Raw genomic sequence first — 24343 nt, 5'->3', positions numbered from 1 at the left:
AATGTCCTTTGGTGTATCTTTTCCCTCCACTAATATGGCTTGTTTCTCTGAGAGAGCTTCCAAAAGCATGCACTTCACATAATAGTTTGCATTGTCCCATTCAGCCATATTTTCAGCTGTTCTGTCTTGGTCTAAGCATATATTTAATTCTTTTGCTCGAAGGAGACATATAAATCTTAGTTCCCACTGCTGATAATTAAACTCAGTTAATTTAGGCACCTTGAGAGAATAGAAAAATGGTGAATTTCTTCCCTCAGCCATTTTCTTAGCCTTCTGTCTGCTGTGTGGGGGGAGAGAGAGACAGACTGAATCTTTCCTTTAAAACTTAAGAGAAAAATGTGGCCTTTTTTCTGCCTGGTAATATTTCTCTTCTTTTTCAATTCCTGGCCCTGGGCCCATAACCCTTTTGTTGGATTATTTGTAGTAAATAATTAGCAGATTTTAGTACACACAGCTTCAGCTTTAGAAATGTTAATTTCTTTCTTCATCTCTCTCTCATTCACCCCTGAATAATTCACTGCTGAGTCACTTTAAAGTTGAAGTAACAAAACATCTGTTTACTCACAGTTTGTAGTTAGATTATAATCAGACAGGCTTATATATACATATTACTATACATTTGTCTTATCAGCTCCTTCCATGTGCTTAGATGGTAATGGATGCTCACACCACCATAGATCCTCTCAGGTTAGGAGAGATCATGAGCTCCATGTGCTCCATGTGCTGCATGTGCTGTGTCTAACCCCCACAGGAAGTTGCATAGCTGTGTGACCTCTCTAAGTAATTCACATCAGAGGTCACAGAGTAATCACAGAGAAATAATAGGTGACAGGCAATGCATGTAAAATACAATTACATTCCAACACAAACTACTACAACATTCAGAAATAGGAGGACCACTCTCCACAGATAGACTTCTCACTGGTCTTCCGCTCAGCCATCTCTCTCCCTTGAGGTGGGGCGGGACCAGAGCTGAGCAAGGGAAAGGAAGGAAGGCTCCCGAAGTGCCACCCAGCAGCTCGCACGCTTTTCACTGCTGCTGCTACATGCCGGCCGCTGTAACCCGATGTTGATGACGAGGTAACTTTTAAAATTCAGAGGGCGGGGGGACTACTGGAGCTTGGGTGGTTGGGGCGGGGCAACTTCAGGCGCGCTGCGCGGGGCCCCCTTGAGCGCGAGGCCCTATGCGGTCGCCTCGGTCGCCTCGTCCTAAGACCGGCCCTGTCTCCAATCTGTCCAAAATTCTGCGGCACGACTTATTTTCCACCAGAATCGTTATACCCACACCAGCCCACTCCTCAAGTCACTTCACTGGCTCCCTGTCCGCTTCCGCATTCAGTTTAAACTTCTCGTACTGACCTTTAAATGCATCCACTCTGCAGCCCCCCCCATTACCTCTCCACTCTCATCTCTCCCTACATTCCTCCCTGTGAACTCCGCTCACTGGACAAATCTCTCTTGTCGTCCCCCTTCTCCTCCACTGCTATCTCCAGGCTTTGTTCCTTTTCTCTCACGGCACCTTATGCCTGGAATAGACTTCCTGGACCTATACGTCTAGTAACAAAGAAAGCGGGAGAAAAACCAAAATAGACCAGCTAGAAACCACAAAGAGTAAGAGCACCAAAAAAGTTTATTAAGACCCTACACGGTCCGTGTTTCGGCCAACCGGCCTTCTTCAGGGGTCTTCAGATTGACGTATACAGATGTGCCTCCAGAATTCTCATGGAGTGCAAGGCATAAACACTGAAGTTCTGTCCTGCTCCAGAATTCCACTCACAGCACTTCTTCTAGACACAGCCCACCCATTTTTTGTTTGGGTCCACCCAGGTCTCATGAGAATTCTGGAGGCACATCTGTATACGTCAATTTGAAGACCCCTGAAGAAGGCCGGTTGGCCGAAACACGGACCGTGTAGGGTCTTAATAAACTTTTTTTGTGCTCTTACTCTTTGTGGTTTCTATCTGGTCTATTTTGGTTTTTATCCCGCTTTCTTTGTTGCTTTATGTGTTTTGCGGGAGACCTGGACCTTCTTTTTGTTGCCTATACGTTTAGCTCCATCTCTACCTGTTTTCAAATCTATGCTGAAAACCCACCTTTTCACTGCTGCTTTTTAGCTCCCATTACTTCCCTCAACACTGGAGGAAAACCTTTTCTGTTGGCAGGGCCCCCCCCCCCAGCCTATAGTGTCTGCCCCTCCGGGGCCTCCCCAGCCTCCAAGGGGGGACCCAGCTCCAGAGTTTTCTCTCTCCTGCTCCCGTCGGGACACAATCACCCGGTTCCCATCAGGAATGGGAGAGAGAGAGGCCTCAACGCCGCCCCCCCCCTTGGAGGCCTGGGGAATTTTGCCCCCACCCCCCTCAGCGGCCCTGATCTCCCTTCACTCTCTTCACCTGGAAAGACTTTTGCACATGGTTCCAGTCCCAGATGAGGCTGCCTGTCAGTCACAGAATGGAAAACAGCCAGTTGTAGGTACCCTTTGCCCGAGCCGTGGCCCCCACCGCTGCTGTCCTTTCAACAATTCTTGCGTTTTACAGTTCACTTCGGTCCAAGCGGGAGGCAAGAATGTGGCCATCCATCAGCTTTCTGAAAAAAGTGACAGACTGCATGTCCTGACTGGGAGTGTGAACATCCAGGGCACATGGGCGCCTGCCAAAAACCCCCTACCCTTCCTCCCTTCCCTTTCCCTTCACTTGCAAGGCTTTATGTGGGGAGGGGGAGATGGTGATTTCCTTCCAAGAGAATGAGAACTTGGGCTCCATCTGCATCCATTTAAGACATTTTTTGCAGTGGCATCTTTCAGCTTCCATTCAGCTGAGCTTGAAAATTAACCCTTCCTGGGAAGCACTGCACCCTGAGCCTCAGACAGCAAATGTTCTAGTCCCCTCTTCAACCACAACCACACTCTCCAGTATGAGATTCACTGAGAACGGGGGTGAGGGGAATTGATGTTTTGGGCAATGATTTTGGTAGAGTTATAAACCTTGGAGCTGGGACCCGTTCTCCCCCAAACCGCCCTCCAGCCCCTCTTCTCCCCCCTCCCCTTCAATAACTCTCTAGAAACCAATATTGGGAAAATCTAGGCCGCGGCTTGCTGTATTAACAATTCAAACAATTGATTAACTTGTACAAACTTGTCACCCCCCTCACCCCGAGCTACATGGGTCCGACATGCCATCATCCTGGCCCCCCCCCCCCCATCCGCCGATCGCCATGTCAGCAAATCGGCAATCTCTTCCAGGCCCCGCCATCATAGCAAGGGCCCCGCTCCGTGTGGACCTCCACACTTGTCTCCCGGGTCACCCGACCCGCCTTCCATGCTCTGGCTCAGCCACCCCCCCCCCCCCATGAGCCATATCTTTTGTAGCTCGAGGTTTTTTGTGTTCTTTATTTTTGCCGCTGCAACATCTCCTGCCAATCCTGAAAGACACAATAACGCACATCGTCCCCCAAACGCATCCCCTCCCCCCCCGACATAAGGATGTGCGGGTGGGAAACCTCCTCCGAGGATCGCCAACGCCCTGATGTTCGACGACGCCCCCCTCCTTTATCTCCGCGCCCAGCCCCGCCCCCTCCCTCCTTCTTTGGCCCATAGGCAGCATGTCCTGACAAGCTGCCTCTTTTAACCTGCCCAATCCCAGCCTAGGAGCTTCTCAGCACGGCCCCGTGCTAGCTCCCGACATGCCCCAGAGCTGACTCGAACGGGCCCAGCCCTCGTTTAACTGGCCCCTTCGAGACCAGCTCTCGGGCCTCCTATTATGTGGATTATTTGAAAAGTTGATAATAACACAGGGAGGGGAGCATGGATATTGGAGTTACTGTTGGCCTTACAAGAATCATAGACTAAGATGAAAAGGCCTGAAATGGGTGGTGATTAATAGATTTTGGACACATTTGAGACTGATATGGAGGACAGTGGTAAGAAAGAGGTTGAAAGTTCAGGTAAATGATTAGGGCAGGGGAACTAGTATTGGATTGAATATGGGAATATATGTACTTTTCAAGACAAGGTGAGAGAATCTTAATCGGTCAGAGCAGATCAGCCATTTTGTTTTTTGTTTTCTTCTTCCGTCCTTTATAATATTGCTGTAGTGCTTAGGGAGCATTCTGGATTTGACAAGCGATAGTCAGTATTTATTTGGAAACACTACGAATGTGGCACATTATGGTACAACCTTTCTTTGGGAATACTTTGGATTTGGTCCACTGTATTACAGCCTATCTTTGGGAATGCTTTGGATGTGATGCACTGACTGTAGTGCGATATCCCTTTGGGAATGCTGATATTTGACTCTTCTAATCTTGCAGTAACATTGAGCTCCCTATGAATCTGATTTCCAAGTCTCTTTTTCATAAAGTGTTAGAATGCTTCTGACATGCCTGTACAGGGACAGGAGCTTCTGATGCTCAGAGTACAATGTAATAAACAGACTTTTAAAAGAAACAAATCAAGGGAGACAGCAGAACATGAAAGAAAATGCCTGAATCCGCTAGAGACCAGCTGACCTCAGTACATCTGGCAGTAGTTAGCTCCGAGCTCTCTCTCACTGCTTCTCAGATAGTTACAGTCTGACTTCTCTGCATCGCTCTAAATCCGTTTCCCACCCTTGCAGTTTCTCTGTGTCTGGCCCGTGTTTCCTTGAACTTTGATACTTTCTTTTGCCCCACTACCCCTACCTCTGGAAGGATGTTTCATGCTGTACCCCTCCACAAGGATATTTCCTGTTCTGTTTCCATTCCCCCTCCCCCAGGGACCCCAGAAGGAGCCCTTAGTAACCGTCCTGACTCTGCTCTTTCAAGCAAGGGCTGGTTGTTGGATTGAGATGGAAAGTTGGGAGTCCATGGTATGACCAGCCTTGGAGGTGGTGAGGGGGGGGGGGAAGGATGACTAGAGCATCTCAAGAAAATGTCTAGGTGGCCTCATTTACCCCATGCCCACATCTTTGCGTCTGTTCCCATGCTCTGCCTTTCAAGGGTTCTACTTAGATTCTATGACTTGTCATTGTTACTGTTGCAAGTTCTGTGAAAGCCAAATGTGGCTACATTGTATCCAATTCTGTGGCACATGCTTATCCCTGCCAAAAGGACTCCAGTGTGCTTGTTTACTGGCTTTTTGAGGGTTGCAGCTGATGGGGAACATGGAGAACAGAGTGGAGCCAGGGGTTCAGTTTTCACTTTTGGGTGTGAAAAGCTTCTGTACAGCCAAACCCGGGGAGTGTTTCTCTAGCTTTGGGGAATGAAAACCATTACCCAAAGTTTTTGAAAGAATATTTGACATGTCTGTTGGAAGATAAGGACTTCTGTCCCCTCATTGCTTAGAAAGGTGGGAAGGAAGATGGGTTCAGTCTTCGATGACTGCTCACTGTATATAACCCTAAGGAGGTGCTCAATCTTTCTGTGTCCAGACTGTGAATGAATAAGCAGCAGGGGAGTAGCCAGATGGCCAATTTTGGGTGGGCCTGAGTCCAAGGTGGCTGGGCATGGAATTCACCCCCCCCCCTCCCAAAGTCCCCCACAAATCCCAAATATTAAATACTTGAACTGGTGGGGATCCCCAAACCCTGCCAACTGAAGATTTCCTCCTCCTCCTCGAGCAGCCAGCACTCTTCCAAATGGCAGCCGGCAGCACTTGCCTCAGTCTGATGCTGCTGCCTGCAGGTCGTGCATGCTCAGTGCTTTTGCATGTGCAGAAGAGCTGGTCTCAATGTCAGCTCAAGGCAAGTGCTGCTGGCTGACATTTGGAAGAGCGCTGGTTGCCCAAGGAGAGAAAATCTTCAGTTGGCAAGCAGTGGCGTAGCTACGTGGGGCCTGGGGGGCCTGGGCCCCCGTAGATTTAGCCCTGGCCCCCTGCCGACGACCCTCTTGAACCCCCCTCCCGCCACCAACCCCCCCCCCCCCCCCGCCGTCGCCGTCCGCCCCGCCGCCGCATGAGGTACCTTGTTTGCTGGCGGGGGTCCCCAAACCCCACCAGCCGAAGAGTCTTCTTCAGCGCCGGAGTTAGTAGACTCCGGCGCCTTCGTTCAACGAAGTTCGTGTGAAGATCAGCTGCTTTTGACGCCTTACGTCCTGCACCGTGCATGTAGCCCCTTGCAGGACGTAAGGCGTCAAAAACAGCTGATCTTCACACGAACTTCATTGAACGAAGGCACCGGAGTCTACTAACTCCGGCGCTGAAGAAGGCTCTTCGCGTCAAAAACAGCTGATCTTCACACGAACTTCGGCTGGCGGGGTTTGGGGACCCCCGCCAGCAAACAAGGTACCTCATGCGGCAGCAGGGCGGGCAGCGATGGCGGGGGAGGGTTGGTGGCAGGAGGGGGGGTTCAAGAGGGTCGTACTCGGCAGGGGGGGGGTCTAAATTGGCGGCAGTGGTGGGCGGGGGGAGGCGGCGGGGGGGAGGCGGCTAAACAGTACCCCCCACCTCTGGCTCTGGCCCCCCCTCCCGGCGAGGTCTGGCTACGCCCCTGCTGGCAAGGTTTGGGGATCCCCCCAACCACAGCGTCACAATTTTGGGTGGGCCTGAGTCCAAAGTGGACCTGAGGCTACGTCACTGATAAGCAGGGTAGTCTAATGCTCTACCTTCTTCTTTCACAGTGAGCTCCTGGAGGAATTGGAAAGTTGCAGAACTGCTCACTCCATCGCTGAGTGCTTTGTCCAGAGGGTAAGTTGTGCCAGTTGGGCAAGTGGTTTGCTTTTCTACCCCTGACATCAGGGCACAGAGGGTGAGAGGACTGTGAGGCACTTCACTTGAGAGCAGGGGCGTAGCCAGACCTCGACGGGAGGAGGGGCCAGAGTCCAAGGTGGGGGGCACATTTTGACCCGCCTCCCTGTTGCCGCCCTCCCGATGCCGCCTCTGCCCCCGCCGCTTGTCTCCTCGCTGACGCAGCTGCTCCCCCCTCCCTCGCTGCTGCTTCTGCCCCCACCACTGCTTGTCACCACCGCTGCTGGAAGGTACTTTCGCTGGTGGGGGTCCTCAACCCCCTCCAGCAAAACTGCGCTAGTCTTACATTGCTGGTGCCCTGTCCTGCTTTCAGTGATGCGCGAACGCTCGTTTTAATGAAACTGAGCATTCATGGGGCTGAAAAACAGGACAGGGCGCCAGCAATGTAAGACCAGTGCGGGACAGGCGCCTTAGCTGGCGGGGGTTGGGGACCCCCGCCAGCCAAACCGGGGGCCCCTGAGCCAATTTGAGGGGGCCCAGGCCCAGTGACCCCCTGTAGCTACGCCACATCTCGAGAGTGCTGCAGGCAATGAGTATATAGAAATTTGAAAAGAATAGCTGGAAAGTGATATGTGTGAGCTTATCAAATTAACCTTAAACTTGCCTTTGCGAAGGTACAGTATTATCTAACCAACAGATGTATGATGTATTTTTTTATGCATGATGTAGTATATTCATTAGGTGATTCTATTTTTTTTTTAATTGTGGAAGGTGGTATATTAAATTTAGTAAATGGAATGGAATGATGGGTGATGGAGCCTGTTTGCATGTTCCTCCTGAAAGACTGTAGAACACGGAAGATGCAACTTGATTTTACACCTAGGCGCTAGGCTGTCCTCTGACCCTTCCTCGTATCCCTTTTTCTGGTCTCCAGGCATAGTCCCTTCACTACCCCCCAACCTCCCAGGGGCCCTGTCTCTCCGAGGGTCTTGCTATTGTGCACCTGTCCAACCTTGTGAAAAGGAGATACAGTTCAGAGCAGAAAATGAAAACAAACAGAGGTGGACCAGAAGGGGAAAGGATTGATATTTTATTTTTACTTTTTCTTCATCTTTCCTCCTATTAACAGCCCTCATTTGCTTTTTCTCAACTTCAATTGTAAATCGTTTTCAGCATCCCCTTGTAAGGCAGTATATCAAGCGCTCTGTAAACAATAGACAATAAATAATCGATAGCCCAGAAGGGAAGGGAGACCCCAGCCCTGCACCACCCTGGCATTTGGCCCTCATTCACTGCCCCCTTATTATTCTCCGATGGAGTGCAGGGTGTGATGAGGGAGAGGGGAAGAATTCTGTCTTCCCCATCAGGCATTCTATCAAGGTCCCCAAACTCCTTTGCTTTTCTGGGGATTTTAACAACACATTTTTGGCACTGTGAACGGAGTCAGAAATGCTCTCTCTCTCTCTCTCTCTCTCTCTCTCTCTCTCTCTCTCTCGTATATTTCATTCCACATCTGGGTTTGATTCTTTCTGCTCTCTGTCATACTTCAGACTTTCCTCTTTGCAGTACTCTTTGCACACAAGGATTTTATTTTAAATTTAACGTCAGTCTACTTAATGTTTTCATTTTGTCTGGTGTCTACCTGTTTCCGAAGACCAACACAAATGACAGGCCAGAATGCAGTGTTACAGAAGGGCCATTGAAAGACAGAAGTAGAGACTGTGTGGGGATAATAAGGCATCTTTATGGGTAAAACTGTGTTTTAAGCAAACAAAAAGCCTTTTACAAAACAGATCAGACCATATGCACAGGTTTACCAACTTGAGTGCAGGTATTCCTGAGGGAGAGGAGGGTTAAAGGCGCTTCTATAACTGGGCTCATGTAAGTGCACAGAACAGCTGCAGTAACATGTGTAAGTGCACTACGCACTAGTCTATAAGGTAGTGCATAAGTGCATTAGCAGGTAAATGCATGGGGTGTACAAGTGGGAGGAGCATGGGAGGGGCATGGGTGTGTCTCCATATACATCTGATTTACAGATGGAACACTTAGGCCTATCCATTCGCCTGGCGTAAATGATCGTGCCTAACTTAAGGTACACCAACGCCAACTTAAGAAAACATTCTATAGCTTCACTCAGTGTGCAGCATCGGTGGTGTCTAAGTGGTCAAAAAGTGACCCAATTACCCCCTAATTCTATAGGTTACAAAACTCACACATGCAATTTCATTGAATAATGAGCTAATTTAGTGCCGATAATTAGCTTATTAACCACCAATTATTGGCCCTATTTAGATTTGATTGGCATTTACGCATGTAAATTGCACCTAAATTTTAAGTGCGAGTTGAAAAAGGGGTGTGGAAATGGGAGGGTCCTGGGTGGAACGGGAGTGTTCCTAACATTTATGCACACTGTTATAGAACGAGGGGGGCAACACACCTAATTTAGGTGAATACATTTGCACCACTCAGTGCAAATGTCCATGCCAAACGTTAGGTGCAGTTCCCGGGAATGAGTGCTGATCTGTAAACCGTGCCTAACTTTAAGTGCGGCTTATAGAATAACCAGGGCTTTTTTTGTGGGGGTACTTGGGGGTACTGGCACCTTTTCCATTGTCTGTTAAAATTGACCCAAGGAACCCAAGTTTTAATGAAAGAGGTCAGGCTCAACACACCAATTCTGCCGTGCCATAGGGTCTGTGACTGGTTGCAGGGGGCCTGGCTATTGTGGGGTGGATCCCTCAGTGATCACCCCACCCCTGAAGGGTGGCCTGGCATTTGAGTACTGGCACCTTTTTTGCTAGAAAAGACGCACTGAGAATAACGCTTTTTTTTTTACACCATATATGGAATTCACCCCTTAGTGTTTATGCGTATACTTTATGAAATATCACAATTACCCATGCATGCCTGTAAAGTAAGCCCAGATATTTGTGCTGATTAAATAGCAGGTAAGGGGGTAACTTTCAAAAGGTATCTGGATCTAATTTAGCCCACAGCTGTCCATGGCTGAATATCTGTCTGAATATTTTTAGCTCTCTCTTCCCGGAGGCTGGCTGATGTGCTGCTACTCCTTGGACCCTCTCCCTCCCCTCCCCTGCTTTGGAAGTAAGTCAGCTAGGGGTGTAAGAGCATTAGAAAAGCCATGTTGTGTCAAACTGAGATCCATCAAGCCCAGCATCCAGACTCTGACAGTGGCCAGTGCATGTAACAAGTACCCCGGCAGATCCCAAATTCCACCCAAGCGGTCCGTGCAGTGCAGGTAGCCGAAAGGGACCACTTACAGGCGCACCTATATCTTCTGAGGGGCATCCCTGCTTTTCTGGGGGTCCTTCATTTGAACGTCTGCTATCCATCCCCGGAGCTTTCTGGGTCTGCTCCGCTTCACTTTATGGTGTGTGTGTGTGCCGTGATTTACTGCCTCTGTCTGCACAGAGCGCTCCTGGGATTTTTTTGCTTAAATACTTACAAATCCCCTTTCCTCTCTCTCTCTCTGCTTTCTTTGCTTTCCCTCTCTTGTCCTTTCATCTGTTTCTCTTTCTGAATTAGATTCAAGAAATGTTCTTGGCCTGACAATCTGCATGAAATAAATAAAGAGAGGATCATTTCACAGGCATTTCTGGAGGTCAAGCAGCGCTTTAGCTGGGAAAATGCCTTCTTGTAAAACTGCCTTCCCAATATATATGCAAAAGTGTGTGTATAAGCTCTTATATATGTATTTGTACCTGCATTTGGGGGGGGGGAGGGGTCTAGGCCGAGTTTTAATTTGTACATCTACTTTTACAACCTGATATTCAATGGTACAGTAGCACCATTGAATATCAGTGGAGTGGAGGAGTAGCCTAGTGGTTAGTGCAGTGGACTTTGATCCTGGGGAACTGAGTTCAATTCCCACTGCAGCTCCTTGTGACTCTGGGCAAGTCACTTAACCCTCCATTGCCCCTGGTACAAAATAAGTACCTGAATATATGTAAACCGCTTTGAATGTAGTTGCAAAAAAACCTCAGAAAGGCGGTATATCAAGTCCCATTTCCCTTTCCCCCTGTCCCTTATGACATCACAATATCAGAAGTGAGCCAAGTATCGGGCAATCAAGCCATTGTGACATCACTGATGAGGTTGGCTCTTATTGGTGGAATGAGTGGAGGAGTAGCCTAGTGGTTAGTGCAGTGGACTTTGATCCTGGGGAACTGAGTTTGATTCCCATTGCAGCTCTTTGTGACTCTGGGCAAGTCACTTAAACCTCCAAGGTACAAAATAAGTACCTGAATATATGTAAACCGCTTTGAATGTAGTTGCAAAAAAACCTCAGAAAGGCGGTATATCAAGTCCCATTTCCCTTTCCCCCTGTCCCTTATGACATCACAATATCAGAAGTGAGCCAAGTATCGGGCAATCAAGCCATTGTGACATCACTGATGAGGTTGGCTCTTATTGGTGGAATGAGTGGAGGAGTAGCCTAGTGGTTAGTGCAGTGGACTTTGATCCTGGGGAACTGAGTTTGATTCCCATTGCAGCTCCTTGTGACTCTGGGCAAGTCACTTAAACCTCCAAGGTACAAAATAAGGTACAAAATAAGTACCTGAATATATGTAAACCGCTTTGAATGTAGTTGCAAAAAAACCTCAGAAAGGCGGTATATCAAGTCCCATTTCCCTTTCCCCCTGTCCCTTATGACATCACAATATCAGAAGTGAGCCAAGTATCGGGCAATCAAGCCACTGTGACATCACTGATGAGGTTGGCTCTTATTGGTGGAATGAGTGGAGGAGTAGCCTAGTGGTTAGTGCAGTGGACTTTGATCTTGGGGAACTGAGTTCGATTCCCACTGCAGCTCCTTGTGACTCTGGGCAAGTCACTTAACCCTCCATTGCCCCTGGTACAAAATAAGTACCTGAATAAATGTAAACCGTTTTGAATGTAGTTGCAAAAACCTCAGAAAGGCCGTATATTATATCAAGTCCCATTTCCCATATTTATATATATATCTTCTACTACTACTACTATAAATCACTTCTATAGCGCTACCAGTCGTACGCAGCGCTTTACAATTGAACATGAAGAAAGACAGTCCCTGCTCAAAAGAGCTTACAATCTAAATCAGGACAAACAGACAGGATCAATAAGGATAAGGGAAGGACAGACAGAACAACACAAGGATAAGATAAAAGTGACAGATAAAGTTCTGTGTATGTTCAGCAGTGGTGATAAGTAGAAATGCCATACTGAGTATATACATATAAAATTATACACATACCTTATGTATATAAATTTATACCTGCTATTTTCGCATCAACACTTATATATATAACATATATGTTTGGTGGCTGAATTTTACCACATAACATATATGCTTTTGGCCTTTCCTTGCTCAGCCCCAGATCACTTCTATTTTATCAGCATGTAACTTTGGATGTATAGCATATGTACTGTTTGCTGAATTGGGGGGCGGGGCATTTCCAGGAGTATCTTTAGGGCAGAGTCAGTAAACAACATGTCTAATTTTAATTTTTAGTTTTATGTTTAGCAGTTTCTAACAGTAATTTCATTATATTTCTGGCCTGGATATGATATTTGCAGCTACAGGTGCTGTTCCGTTTGCTTCCTCCCCTAACTTGTCCCCATCCTTCCAGAATTATAGCGAATGTTTCTCACTCATTCCATTGTGGGAAGTCTTAAATCTTTTCCTTTCAGCTTTGGGAAATGTGTGTCTCTGCTACCTTTATATTTTGCACAGTACAGAAGGAAATGCCTTTTAGTTTCTATTTCTTCTTTCTGATTATTTATTTATTTTATTTATTTGTTACATTTGTATCCCACATTTTCCCACCTTTTTGCAGGCTCAGTGTGGCTTACATAGTACCGTAACGGCGTTTGCCAGTTCCGGTATGAGCAAATACAAGGTGATATTGTGGTAGAGTAGGTTCATGTATGGTAGATTCATTGGGGGAACTTAGAGAGAAGGTGGGGGGGTAGGGTATGTCCTTTACGGTCTTTAGTTTTGTTTTTGTGGGTCTGTCTGTGTTTTGTATATGCGGTTGAGGTGAGGTGTTTAGCTAGTGTATACTTTCTCTCTCCCTCTCCCTTTGGGAGTGCTTTTTATAAAGTTTTTACAACGCGTAGTGCCGTTTACATACAGAACAGCCCTTTTATAAAAATCATGCAACTTCATACATGTGGAAAAAGCGTGTGCATGTAGTGTGCTTCTGCCTTAATGATTGGTGAGGAGGCATTCCCTAGGATGGAGTGGAGCAGAGGCTGAGTTAAAATATAGGTTCATATTTTATAAACTATGGGGTAGATATGCAGTGGGCAGTCATATTCCTGGATATTCAATGCCAGGCCATGTCCAGTCACCGACAATGACTATCCAAGTTTATGAGACCAGCTACCTCTTATGCGGTTAAGTGCAATATTCAGCAATTAATTGCATAAGTGCTGACACCATCCCCAGACCACTCACAAAATAGCCGCCTTTCAGTTTAGTGGTCTGTGGTGATATTTAGAGGCAGTAACCGGTGAAATCTTGTTGAGTATGAGCGGATAGCCCCGATTTAAGTGATTAAACTGTCTGGAAGCTGTTTCTGGCTGGTTAAATCCCTTTGAATATCGACCCCCTATATGTGTTCATGCGTAGAGCAAAGGCCCAGATTTACACCTTCTTTGGCGCAGGTGGAAATTTGTCATGATTATTTGTGAGCTTTCAGGGCTGGTTCTGGAACCTGTTTTATAAAGACACATAGGTAGGTCTGGCCCAAGGGTATTGATGCCCTGGACCAGAGCTTCCAAAACTGTGAATTGGGACCCCAAATGGGATCATAAAACCCATGCTTGGAGTCACAACCTCGGTGGGCTCTTCAAAGGGGCACCATTAATCTGCACCTTGGGGGGGGGGGGGGGGTCACACAATTTTATTTGGCTGCAATCATGGGCTCACAGCAATGAAAAGATTGCCCTAGATGAACCTTCAGCCATGTGCCCCAACCCCAGGGACAGTTTAAGGACCTCCCCTCCCCCTCATATTTCAGCATCTCCCCATGCCCTCCCTCCTGGATCCAGCATCTCCCCTTGCCCTCCTTACCCTTCCTGGATCCAGCATCTCCCCTTGCCCTCCCTACTCTTCCTGGATCCAGCATCTCCTTTTGCCCCCCCCCCCCCACTCCCTTCCTGGATCCAGTATCTCCCCTTGCCCTCTCTACCTCCCTCCTCAGGGTCAGCATCTCATCTTCCCTTCTGCACCCTGGTCACATGTCCAGCATCTTCCCTCTGCCCCGTCCTTTCTTCTTGCTGCCCCACTGTTGCTCTATCTCTTTCCAGGCCAAAACGCCCTTGATACTCAGCGCCAGCATGGGACCTTTCAGCAGAGGTCCACACCTAAGCACTGCAGCTCCCACCCTCCCCCCAATGCAGGAACATCAGGAGCACAACATGGCAGTGCTAGAGGGTGGCCTCTATTGCTCTGAGCAGGCACTGAGGACCTTGGGAGTTTTGACCTGGTAACAAGGTAAGGCAACAACAGGGACAGGAAAGGAGGAGACGGGGACAGAGCCGTAGCGAGGGGAGCTGACACCCGGGGCAGGTCGCCGCTGCGCACCCCCCCCCCCCGGGTGCAGCACGGTGCACCCTCCTCCCGCTGGAGTGCACACCCCCCCCCCCCCCGGAGCGCATACCTGCGGCAAGGGATGGGCGGGAGGGCCGATCCACCCTGACTGCATGTTGCTGGGTGTGTCGGCTCCGCGCTGGTTCACTGCTCTCTCTGTCCCGGAACAGGAAGTAACCTGTTCCGGGGCAGAGAGGGCAGTGCACCAGGGCGGAGCTGACACCCCCCAGTGGCGTGCACCCGGGGCGGACCGCCTCCCCCGCCCCCCCTTCCTACGCCACTGGACGGGGAGATGCTGGATATGGCACCAGGGTAGGGAAAATGGAGATGAGATAACGCTCTCCAACCATGCTACTGGCCCCCAAATGTGCCACTCTACAGTTTGTAGTTTTTTCAGACTTTCTATACTGCTCATACTGACATGCAAGACCAGCCCTGCACATAGGTGTCTACATTGCTTTTATAAAACAGGCTCCTAGGTGTCCTTTTATACAACAAATTCCTCTCTGTCCGTCCCTCTACTTTTGTCAGTTTCTTTCTCTGTTCTTCTCCGTGAGCTTCCCATTCCCTCCTTCCTAATGCGGTCTCTCCTCCTCCTTGCAGAGTGAGGAATTTGACATTTACACCCTCTACTGCATGAATTACCCCAAGTAAGTATGAGATCAAATTTTTACTTTTCATTGACGCAGATCAGCACTGGGAATCAAAACGAAGGGGGTGCTTGAGGACTGGAAGTCTCACTGAACTAGCAGGATTTGCAATTTTATTTTACCAGAGAGAAGAAAAGGAGTGGAAAATCTAAACTGTGATACATGGGAGAACCGGTCATGTCACATACCCCAGCTTTCTGGACCTCACTGCTGCTTCCAGAGTCCTCAGACACACACTTCCCCCTAATAATTCTAGAAAGCTGCGCGCCCAAATTTGCAATTAGACGCGCACAAGTTGCAGAAAAAGTTCAGTTGCACGCGTATCTTAATTTAATAATAAGCTGCTAATTAGTGTTAATGAGCTATAATAGGCTATAATTGGCCAACTAGCACCAGTTAGCAGTTTTATGTGTAACTGCTCTTAGGGGCCAATGTTCAAAACTAATGCCAGTGCTGGAAGGGGGTTAGCGCTGGGTTTGCGCATTGTGTGCGGAATGCTCTAATGATTTCACTATGGACACCACAACCATTAGCACAGATCGTATTTAAATGTGGTCATTAATTACCCTGCAGTCACGCCCCCCCCCAAAAAAAAATAAAAGTTTCTCATGCAAGTTTAGTGCCAGCAGTAACTAGGTAAGCACCACTGAAAATTAGTAGCCCTAAACAGGTGATTTAACCAGCCAGGAGCCGTTTCTGGCCGATTAAATCGCTTTGCATATCGACCCCTAAATTGCTTAGCTGACGACTCCACAGCCCACCAACTCCCTTTAGAAAACCGCATCAGTCAGTGGCAATGTTGCAAAATGCTAAAGCTGGCAGCCCACACATACTCAGTTCTCACGCATGAGCCGAGCATGTGCGAGAACTAAGTATGTCTGTGGTGCCGGCGTCAGCAGCTCGGCACACTGCCGTTAACAGCTACATTTTTCTGAAGCGGGTCGGTGGGCTGCAGAGTCTTCAGCTGGCTGGAGTTGGGAATGCCTGCCAGCTACACAAGTGGCATGCTGCTGCTGGGTAGGCCTGGGGTGGAAGTGGGTGGGCCCATCCGTAGCTACACCCCTGAAAACCTGCATGCTAAAATTTACAAGCAGTGGGTTCTGTGCTCAGGATTAGGGATGTGCATTTGTTTGAAATGGCATTTGAAATTCAACGACGCTATTTATTGATCACGTTTGTCCCGAAATGAAAAAACAATTTTTTTAACCCCTGAATGGCTTCTCAATGAACAAATAAAGTTTGAGGGGGGGAAGGGGGCCTTGAATTATACAGTGCCAATACCCATAAGTAGATGGTGGAAATTGTGCTATAGATGGGGTTTCTGTGATGCCCCCCGGTACACTGTTTTGATAAATGGGATTACTGTGCTATAATTCATCGCTGGAGCTTTTGTAAAGATGGACAGTGACGATCAGTTTGTGTTGTTGTTAGAAAAGTTGCATTAATAAGTATAAAGTGCAAAACCCCTTCGGGAAAAACTACTCTGGCCTCCCAATCAAAGAACGCCTTGCTTTCAAAATCTGCACTATGGTTCACAAAATTATCTACGGTGAAGCTCCGGGATACGTGACAGACTTGATCGACCTACCAACTAGAAACACATCCGAATCAACACGAACGTACCTAAATCTGCACTACCCAAGCTGCAAAGGACTCAAATACAAATCAACTTACACGTCCAGTTTCTCCTACATAAGCACACAACTGTGGAACGCATTACCAAAAGCCTTGAAAACTACGAACGACCACCTAAACTTCCAGAAAACACTAAAAACTAACCTGTTTAAAAAGGCATACCCTACCCATCCAACATAAATGCCTGATCTCAGCAACACAACAAAACTAAAGAACGTAATGGACATAAGTATAACACAACTCTTCCGTTGTATGATTCCCTAGTGTGGCTGTGCCACATGAACTTTATCTTACCACAACATCATTTTGCATTTGTTTACACCGGAGTCCGTAACGCCTCTCCGGTACTATGTAAGCCACATTGAGCCTACAAATAGGTGGGAAAATGTGGGATACAAATGTAACAAATAAATAAATAAATAAAATAATGGGGTATATATTTAGCCAGGGGCGGTCAGCAATTTTTTTTGCCACCACCGGCTTTATGGCTGGATATTTATTTATTGATTGATTGATTGATTATGATTGGTTGATTTAAAAAACTTACATGCTGCTCTATCAATAATCTTCTAGACGGAGTACACCAATAACAGACATGATCATTAGATATCACAAACATGATCTAATATCTATACATACACACAAATAATACAACACGTAATCTACTTATCACATCTCAATACCGCAGCCAACCCTCCCTCCTCATACAGCACCTTCACCTCCTAACATTATACTCCTGCACATACCTGTCTAAACAAGCACGTCTTCAACAATTTCTGGAAAGCAGCCATCTCCTGAGTCTCTCTGATGCATTGAGGCAACTGATTCCAACATCGTGGCCCAGCAATATGAAAGCTAGAATGTCGGAATTCTTCCAGCCTAACATCTTGATGTGTTGGCACTTCTAGTAAAGATTTGTTCATTGAGCGCAACAGCCTTCTTTGACTGGTAGACACATAGCTTCGAAGCTAAAATAAGTGATGTCCTATGTGTCAGCGTCTTAAATATCAAATACAGAATTTTAAATCTTATTCTGTGCTCCATTGGTAACCAATACAGCTGTTTGAGCACAGGCGTAGCGTGCTCATTATGACTACAACCCCTAACCATTTTGGGCCACTTACGGTGCTCTAAGTTGATGCCTTTTAATACCCCAAAGCAGGCCTTTGCAGTAGTCAAAGCATGGTAAAATCGTAAAATCATTCAGTGCCAGGCTATGTCTGGACACCGGTTAAGTGTCTGACCATAGTGGTCTATGCCATGATAACATCATGACTAGACTACTGTAATGCCCTCTATACTGGCCAAACCAAAAAGAGTTTGTATCAGCTCCAACTAATTCAGAATGTCGCAGCATGACTGATAGAAGGCTGCAACAGCGTGACCACATCACACCCTTCCTGCAAAAGCTACATTGGCTACCAGTACCTTAAATGTAAAACTCTATGTTTGATTTAAAAGGTCCTCAGACAAAATGGGCCAGAGTACTTCAAGAATAAGTTAACCCTTTACACACCTTTAAGATCTCTAAGATCCTCTCAAGGATCATCACTATCTGTAACTTCATCAAAAGAAATTGTACAATGTGATACCTGCCAGTGAGCCTTCTCAGGAGTAGCCCCCACACTTTGAATTTACTCCCAGAGGGGCTACGGATAACTCAAGACTACCTTTACTTCAGGAAGCAGGTAAAAGCCTGGCTCTTCTCCCAAGCCTTTAATACATAGGGTGACTGACTATACACTCATTCTGCACCTGGACCAGCTTGCTACACCCCACTGTAACTTAGATCAGTTCCTTATCTGTTCCTTAACTATACAACAAACTTGCCTTGACTTTAACTAACCATCAAATTATCCCAAATGACTCTGTACCACACATCTTGTTCCCATCATATATCTGCTCATGGTCCCTCAGCTATATGGTAAGCCATACTGTAGAAAATCTTTAGCATCATATCTCTGTTAGTTGAACGTTCTAATCCATGCTTATTAGGTGTATCATTAGTATTATGCTAACATTGTATTATATCTCTGATATTTGAATTCCAGTGCTGTTAAAGGTGTACATTTTTGATACTAAGTCATGATAGTTCTATTATTAGGTTTCAATTTACTGTTTTCAAGTATACCTCATTTATTGTATTTATGTTTATTCTTGGTTGTTTTACTATTGTTATGCCGTTAACAAAATGATAAGTTTATGTTAAACTGTACCTACTATACACCGCCTTTGGTGAATGTCTTTATAAAAGTGGTTAATAAATCCCAATAAATAAATAAGTACCAATATTCAGTCTTCACCAGTTAAGTTAAACCTACACAGGATAGTTATTTACGCGGGCATATTTGATTGGCTAACAATACTGCTGGGCAGACTTGTACGGTCTGTGCCCTGAAAAAGGCAGGTACAAATCAAGGTAAGGTTTACACATATGAGTTTATCTTGTTGGGCAGACTGGATGGACCATGCAGGTCTTTTTCTGCCGTCATCTACTATGTTACTAACTGAACTGGTTAAGTATTGACTCCATCCCTGGACCACCCGCTGAATAGCCAGTTTCGGCTTAGGTGATTAGTGCTAATTTTTAGTGGTACTCTCTGGTTAAGTACCACTGAATATCAATGGATAGTTCCATGAAGGCAATGTAACCGGGCAGGAGCCTCTCCTGCCCGATTAAATTGCTGTGATTATTGATCCCAATGTTTGAAAAAAAAACAAAAAAAAAACCTAAATGACACACAGTACAGGAAACAATAAAAAATAGACATTTTTGGCTTGAGATCAGCCACGCCTGACTTGCTAAAGAGCAGTGACACAGGCTGTAGTGGCCCCAGCTCTGCTAGTGCTATGGAGGCTGAAGTCATTGAGAAGTCACTGATGCTGACTTTATCAACGGTAAGGAGCTTCTAACTGATGCTTCTGCTCAGCCTTCGAGGCTATGATTTCAGGCCCAGTAACCTCTCCAGTGGTTGTCCTGCAGCGGTTTTGTAGTCTTACTTCTTTCTCTCCATGTTCTTCCAGCTCCGTGTCTGTCCTTCATGACTGTATGAAGAGCGAAGTCCTTGCCAAATTCTTCCGTGAGAGACAGGCAATGTTATCACACTCCCTCCCGCTGGAGACCTACCTTCTGAAACCTGTACAAAGAATCCTGAAGTACCACCTCCTGCTGCAGGTAAGGAATGCGGGAGGAGTGCTGCGGAGTCTCCCTGCCGCGGGCAAGGGAAATGGGGGAGTTCTGGGGAGTCTCCCTGCTGCAGAGGGAGGTGGAAGAGTTTTGGGGCGTCTCCTTGCTGCAGGGGAAGGATGTGAGAGAGTTCTTGGGATTCTCCCTGCCATAGGGGAGAGAGATGGGGGAGTTCTGGGGAGTCTCCCTGCTGCAAGGGAGGGATGTGGGAGGAGTTCTGAGGAGTCTCCTTGCTGCAGGGGAGAGAAATGGGAGGAGTTCTGGGAAGCAGGAGGAGTACCGGGGAGTCTCCCTGGTGCAGGGGAGGGAGATGGAGGATTCTAGGGAGTCTCCCTGCCGCAGGTGAAGGATGTGAGCCAAGTGCCAATGAGTTTTCCTGCTGTTGGACTCCTTTGTACAAGGAAACCTGATGTCTCACTATGTCTCATTCTGTTTCTCGCAGGTTAGGTGTCTGGGTTCTGTATCGGCTTCTAGAGGAAGTTATGTTCTCTGCCCTAAATCTTGCTCTTTCCCTGCTTTCTGTAGGAGTTGGCCAAGCACTTTGACAAGAATAGCCATGGCTATGAGACAGTGGAAGAAGCAATTATTACCATGACAGCGGTCGCCTGGTACATCAATGATATGAAAAGAAAGCAAGAGCATGCCATCAGATTACAGGTATGGAATAGCTCCATGTCACCATTAACAGAGCAACAGGCACTTCCTGTTTCGTAGAATCTGTACATTGTACAGACCAGGTGTATTGTGTCTCACCTGTTGGTGGGTATTGGAGCCCCTCCGAGATTTCTGCCCTGGATTCCAGCATGTATTAACACTAGGGTTACCATACTTGCTCCCCCCAAAAAGAGGACACATGCCCTGCCCCTGCCACACCCCTGTCCTGCTCCCACCCTGCCCCCTGTCACATACCACCCTGCCCCTTTCACACCCCACCCCCCATCACACCCCCTAAGGATGTCCTATCCTCCCCTCCCCTTACTGTACTGCCCTGGTGGTCTAGTGTAGTGACCTCCTCGGGGCAGGAAAGAGCCCCTTCTTTCCTGCCCGGAGCGGCTGCAGACTGTCTTGCTGCCTCCCGTATCGGCGCCAATTCAAAATGGCTGCCAAGAGTGACCTTGCAAGACTTCTGCGGAAGTCTCGCGAGGCCACCGCTTGAACTCTTGGTGGCCATTTTGAATCGACGCCAGGACCGGGGCAGCTAGAGATAGTCTGCAGCTGCTCCAGGCAGGAAAGAGGAGGCTCTTTCCTGCCCCGAAGAGGTCACTAGATCACCAGGACGGTACAGTAAGGTAAGGGGAGGGAAGGATAGGACACCCCTAGGCCCGCCTGCCCGGCAGCCTACCCAGCCGTGTCCTCAAAAAGAGGACATGTCTGGGTAAAACCGGACATATGGTAACCCTAATTAACACCAACCCTGACATCCAGGGCGAGCAGATTTCATTCTGCATAGCTTTGGGTTAGTCTTAGACATCCTGTCATATGAACTAAAGAGTGTGGTGGAGGATAGTTGCCTACCTCCTGCAAAAAAATATACAGGGTTTGGAACTGAACAGGACACAGCCACAGCACTCGGGTGGGCCTGAACAGGCAGAAGCAGTCCTGCTTTTGCATCATTGAATGCAGGGAGTTGTAGTTCTGATCTAACAAGCGAAAAGAGAACATTTTCATGCCTGAAGTCCCTGCTCCTGTGAAAGGTTTACAGCTTCCCTTTCCTGAGCTCAGGGCTTAGGCTCACACCTTCCCTAATGCCCCAACTTTTGATGATCCCCTAAGGCTGTTCTGGTTTTGTTTCCCCTGTAGGAGATCCAGAGTCTGCTGGTGAGCTGGAAGGGCCCAGACCTCTGTGCCTTTGGGGAGCTGGTCCTGGAAGGGATGCTTCGTGTGCAGCGAGTGAAGAAGGAACGGGCTTTCTTCCTTTTCAGCAAAATGCTGCTGATCGCCAAGAAACGGGGAGAGCAATTTGTCTACAAAACACACATCTTTGTAAGCTGCCCCTGTTTGCATTGTCATGAGTCTTAAAGTGGTAGGTGGGCTCCCTCTACTGTCTGAGTGCTTGACTCTGAAGCTCTGAGGCAGGAGGTTCGACTATATCTCTCAGGGTGGACACCTTCCCCCTCATAACATAGAAACATAGAAACATGACGGCAGATAAAGGCCATATGACCCATCCAGTCTGCCCATCCTCTGTAACCCCTAATTCTTCCTGTTCCTAAGCGATCCCACACGCTTATCCCATGCCTTTTTAAATCATGTCTCCTCTCTCTCTCCTCTCTTCCAGCGTATACATGTTATAATAAAGAATATTGCTTTACACACCTAGTATCTGACCTATTTCAAATAAAAAAAACTCAATAACAGATATCAAACTGCTTTCAACTTCTTTAAGTTAACAAAATCTGCGGCTAGGAAAGCGGATAGAATGTTGGGTATTATTAGGAAAGGTATGGAAAACAGGTGTGAGGATGTTATAATGCCGTTGTATCGCTCCATGGTGCGACCACACCTTGAGTATTGTGTTCAATTCTGGTCGCCGCATCTCAAGAAAGATATAGTAGAATTGGAAAAGGTGCAGCGAAGGGCGACTAAAATGATAGCGGGGATGGGACGACTTCCCTATGAAGAAAGACTAAGGAGGCTAGGGCTTTTCAGCTTGGAGAAGAGACTGCTGAGGGGAGACATGATAGAGGTATATAAAATAATGAGTGGAGTGGAACAGGTGGATGTGAAGCGTCTGTTCACGCTTTCCAAAAATACTAGGACTAGGGGGCATGCGTTGAAACTACAGTGTAGTAAATTTAAAACAAATCGGAGAAAATGTTTCTTCACCCAACGTATAATTAAACTCTGGAATTTGTTGCCGGAGAAAGTTGTGAAGGCGGTTAGCTTAGCAGAGTTTCCTAAAGGACAAGTCCATAAACCGCTACTAAATGGACTTGGGAAAAATCCACAATTCCAGGAATAACATGTATAGAATGTTTGTACGTTGGGAAGCTTGCCAGGTGCCCTTGGCATGGATTGGCCGCTGTTGTGGACAGGATGCTGGGCTCGATGGACCCTTGGTCTTTTCCCAGTGTGGCATTACTTATGTACTTATGTACTTAATTGTTCCGGAGAGAAGAAGATATATTTAAGCCCTAAGGTATTTTATTACACATTTACAAGGGTAGTTTAGGTAAAAAGAAGCTCCTATTTCTATGGCCTCTTTCCTAATGGCTAAAAATGCTCTTCTTCTTTCCTGTGTTTGTTTAGTAACATCTAAATACATCCAAATCTTTCGTCCATAAAAGAGAGATTGTAAGTTCCTAAAAAATAGGCGTTTTACTGCTTCTAGATCTTGCTCAAATATAAAGGAAACTGTTAGTGTCATCCTTTCGGATTCCTCAGTTATTGATGATTCTAGAATGTCAGTCAAATTCAAATTTTCTTCATCCCTTTTTTGGCTCCTGTTTGGTTAAATAATGCTTAATCGGCTATCCACAAATATTCAGTGGGTGATAACTGGTTGAAAAGAGGACGTGCCCATGGGTGTGGAAAGGGCACGGGCATTTCTAAAATCTATGCGCGTTGTTATAGAATACACCTGGTCTGCGCTTAATTTAGGCGTTGGCCTTTCCACCAAGTTTTACTTGGCGTAACTGCCTGCGACTAAAATTAGTTGTGAGGATGGGTTGCTCAGCATATTCTATAAACGCCTACATTTAGGTGTACTTTGTAGAATATGCCTAGGCGTATTTTTTTTCAACGCTGATTTTTTTTATACGCATGATATATAGAATCTAGTCCCAAGTGTGTAAATGCACACACTGTTTGTCCACAGAATAGGCTTCACTACTGGTGCTATTCTCTTGCCTAAACGTTGGCGCCTTTTAGGGAATTCCCGCCATTGTGTCCGAAAACCTCAAGGGTGGCAGAAAATCCCCCCAAACCCTTGGGCTACTGAGGGTCTCTGCAGACAGGGTGGCCTGCTGGGTGCAGTCCCTGAAATCCAGAATAAATGGATGGTTTTATTTACAAACTTTGCAGGTGCTCAGAGAGACTGAGTGAACCTGGGATTATCACCAGCCAGCAGGGCTGCCGAGGGGGTGTGTGTGTGCAAAATTCTCCAGGCCCGGGCCTCCAAAAGGGAGCCCGGCGCCGGGGTCTCTCTCTCTCCTGCTCCAGACAGAACCTGAGTGATTGCATCCTGACAGGAGCAGGAGAGAGAAAACTCCGGCACCGCAGCCGGGCTCCCCTTGGAGGCTGGGGAGGACCTGGGGAAGCACCTCCAGTGCTGCTCTTCTGTCCAGCTGAGCGGCTACTTTTCCTTTCAGGTGCCCATGCTCAGTTTTGAAATCAAGCATGCCCTGGGAGGAAAAGCAGCCGTAAGGGCAGGCAATCAGCAGAAGAGCAGTTCTGGAGGAAGATGTCTTCTGCTGGCGGGGCCTCGGGATCCTCACCAGCCAATTAGGTATTTCAATTGGGCAGTGATCTGGGGGGGGAAGCGGTGATGATTGGAGGGGGGGGGGCGGCCATGATACGGGGGGCGGTGGCCCAGGCTTGGCGGCGGCAGCCCTGTCCCGGTTCAGTCTCTCAGTGGCCCTGCCAACCATCTTCATAGCTCCATTTAAGTGCTGGTG

The 24343-nt window shown here is 47.3% G+C and overlaps 1 protein-coding gene across 2 annotated transcripts in view; it reads left to right on the top strand.

The window, feature by feature from the left end:
- PLEKHG2 (pleckstrin homology and RhoGEF domain containing G2) overlaps positions 1-24343 on the top strand; it is a 108930-nt gene that overhangs the window by 35609 nt on the left and 48978 nt on the right. For both annotated transcript variants that reach the window (XM_030218089.1, XM_030218087.1), the window contains exons 5-9: positions 6589-6655; positions 14859-14905; positions 19565-19715; positions 20253-20384; positions 21528-21710. In XM_030218089.1, the coding sequence (XP_030073949.1) occupies positions 6589-6655; positions 14859-14905; positions 19565-19715; positions 20253-20384; positions 21528-21710 (580 nt within the window). The remainder of the gene's footprint in view (positions 1-6588; positions 6656-14858; positions 14906-19564; positions 19716-20252; positions 20385-21527; positions 21711-24343) is intronic.

This window comes from Microcaecilia unicolor, chromosome 11 (genome assembly GCF_901765095.1).
Source record: "Microcaecilia unicolor chromosome 11, aMicUni1.1, whole genome shotgun sequence".
Lineage (NCBI taxonomy): Eukaryota > Metazoa > Chordata > Amphibia > Gymnophiona > Siphonopidae > Microcaecilia > Microcaecilia unicolor.
Note: the sequence above shows the minus strand (reverse complement) of the source record. Positions and strands in the feature narration are given on the sequence as shown.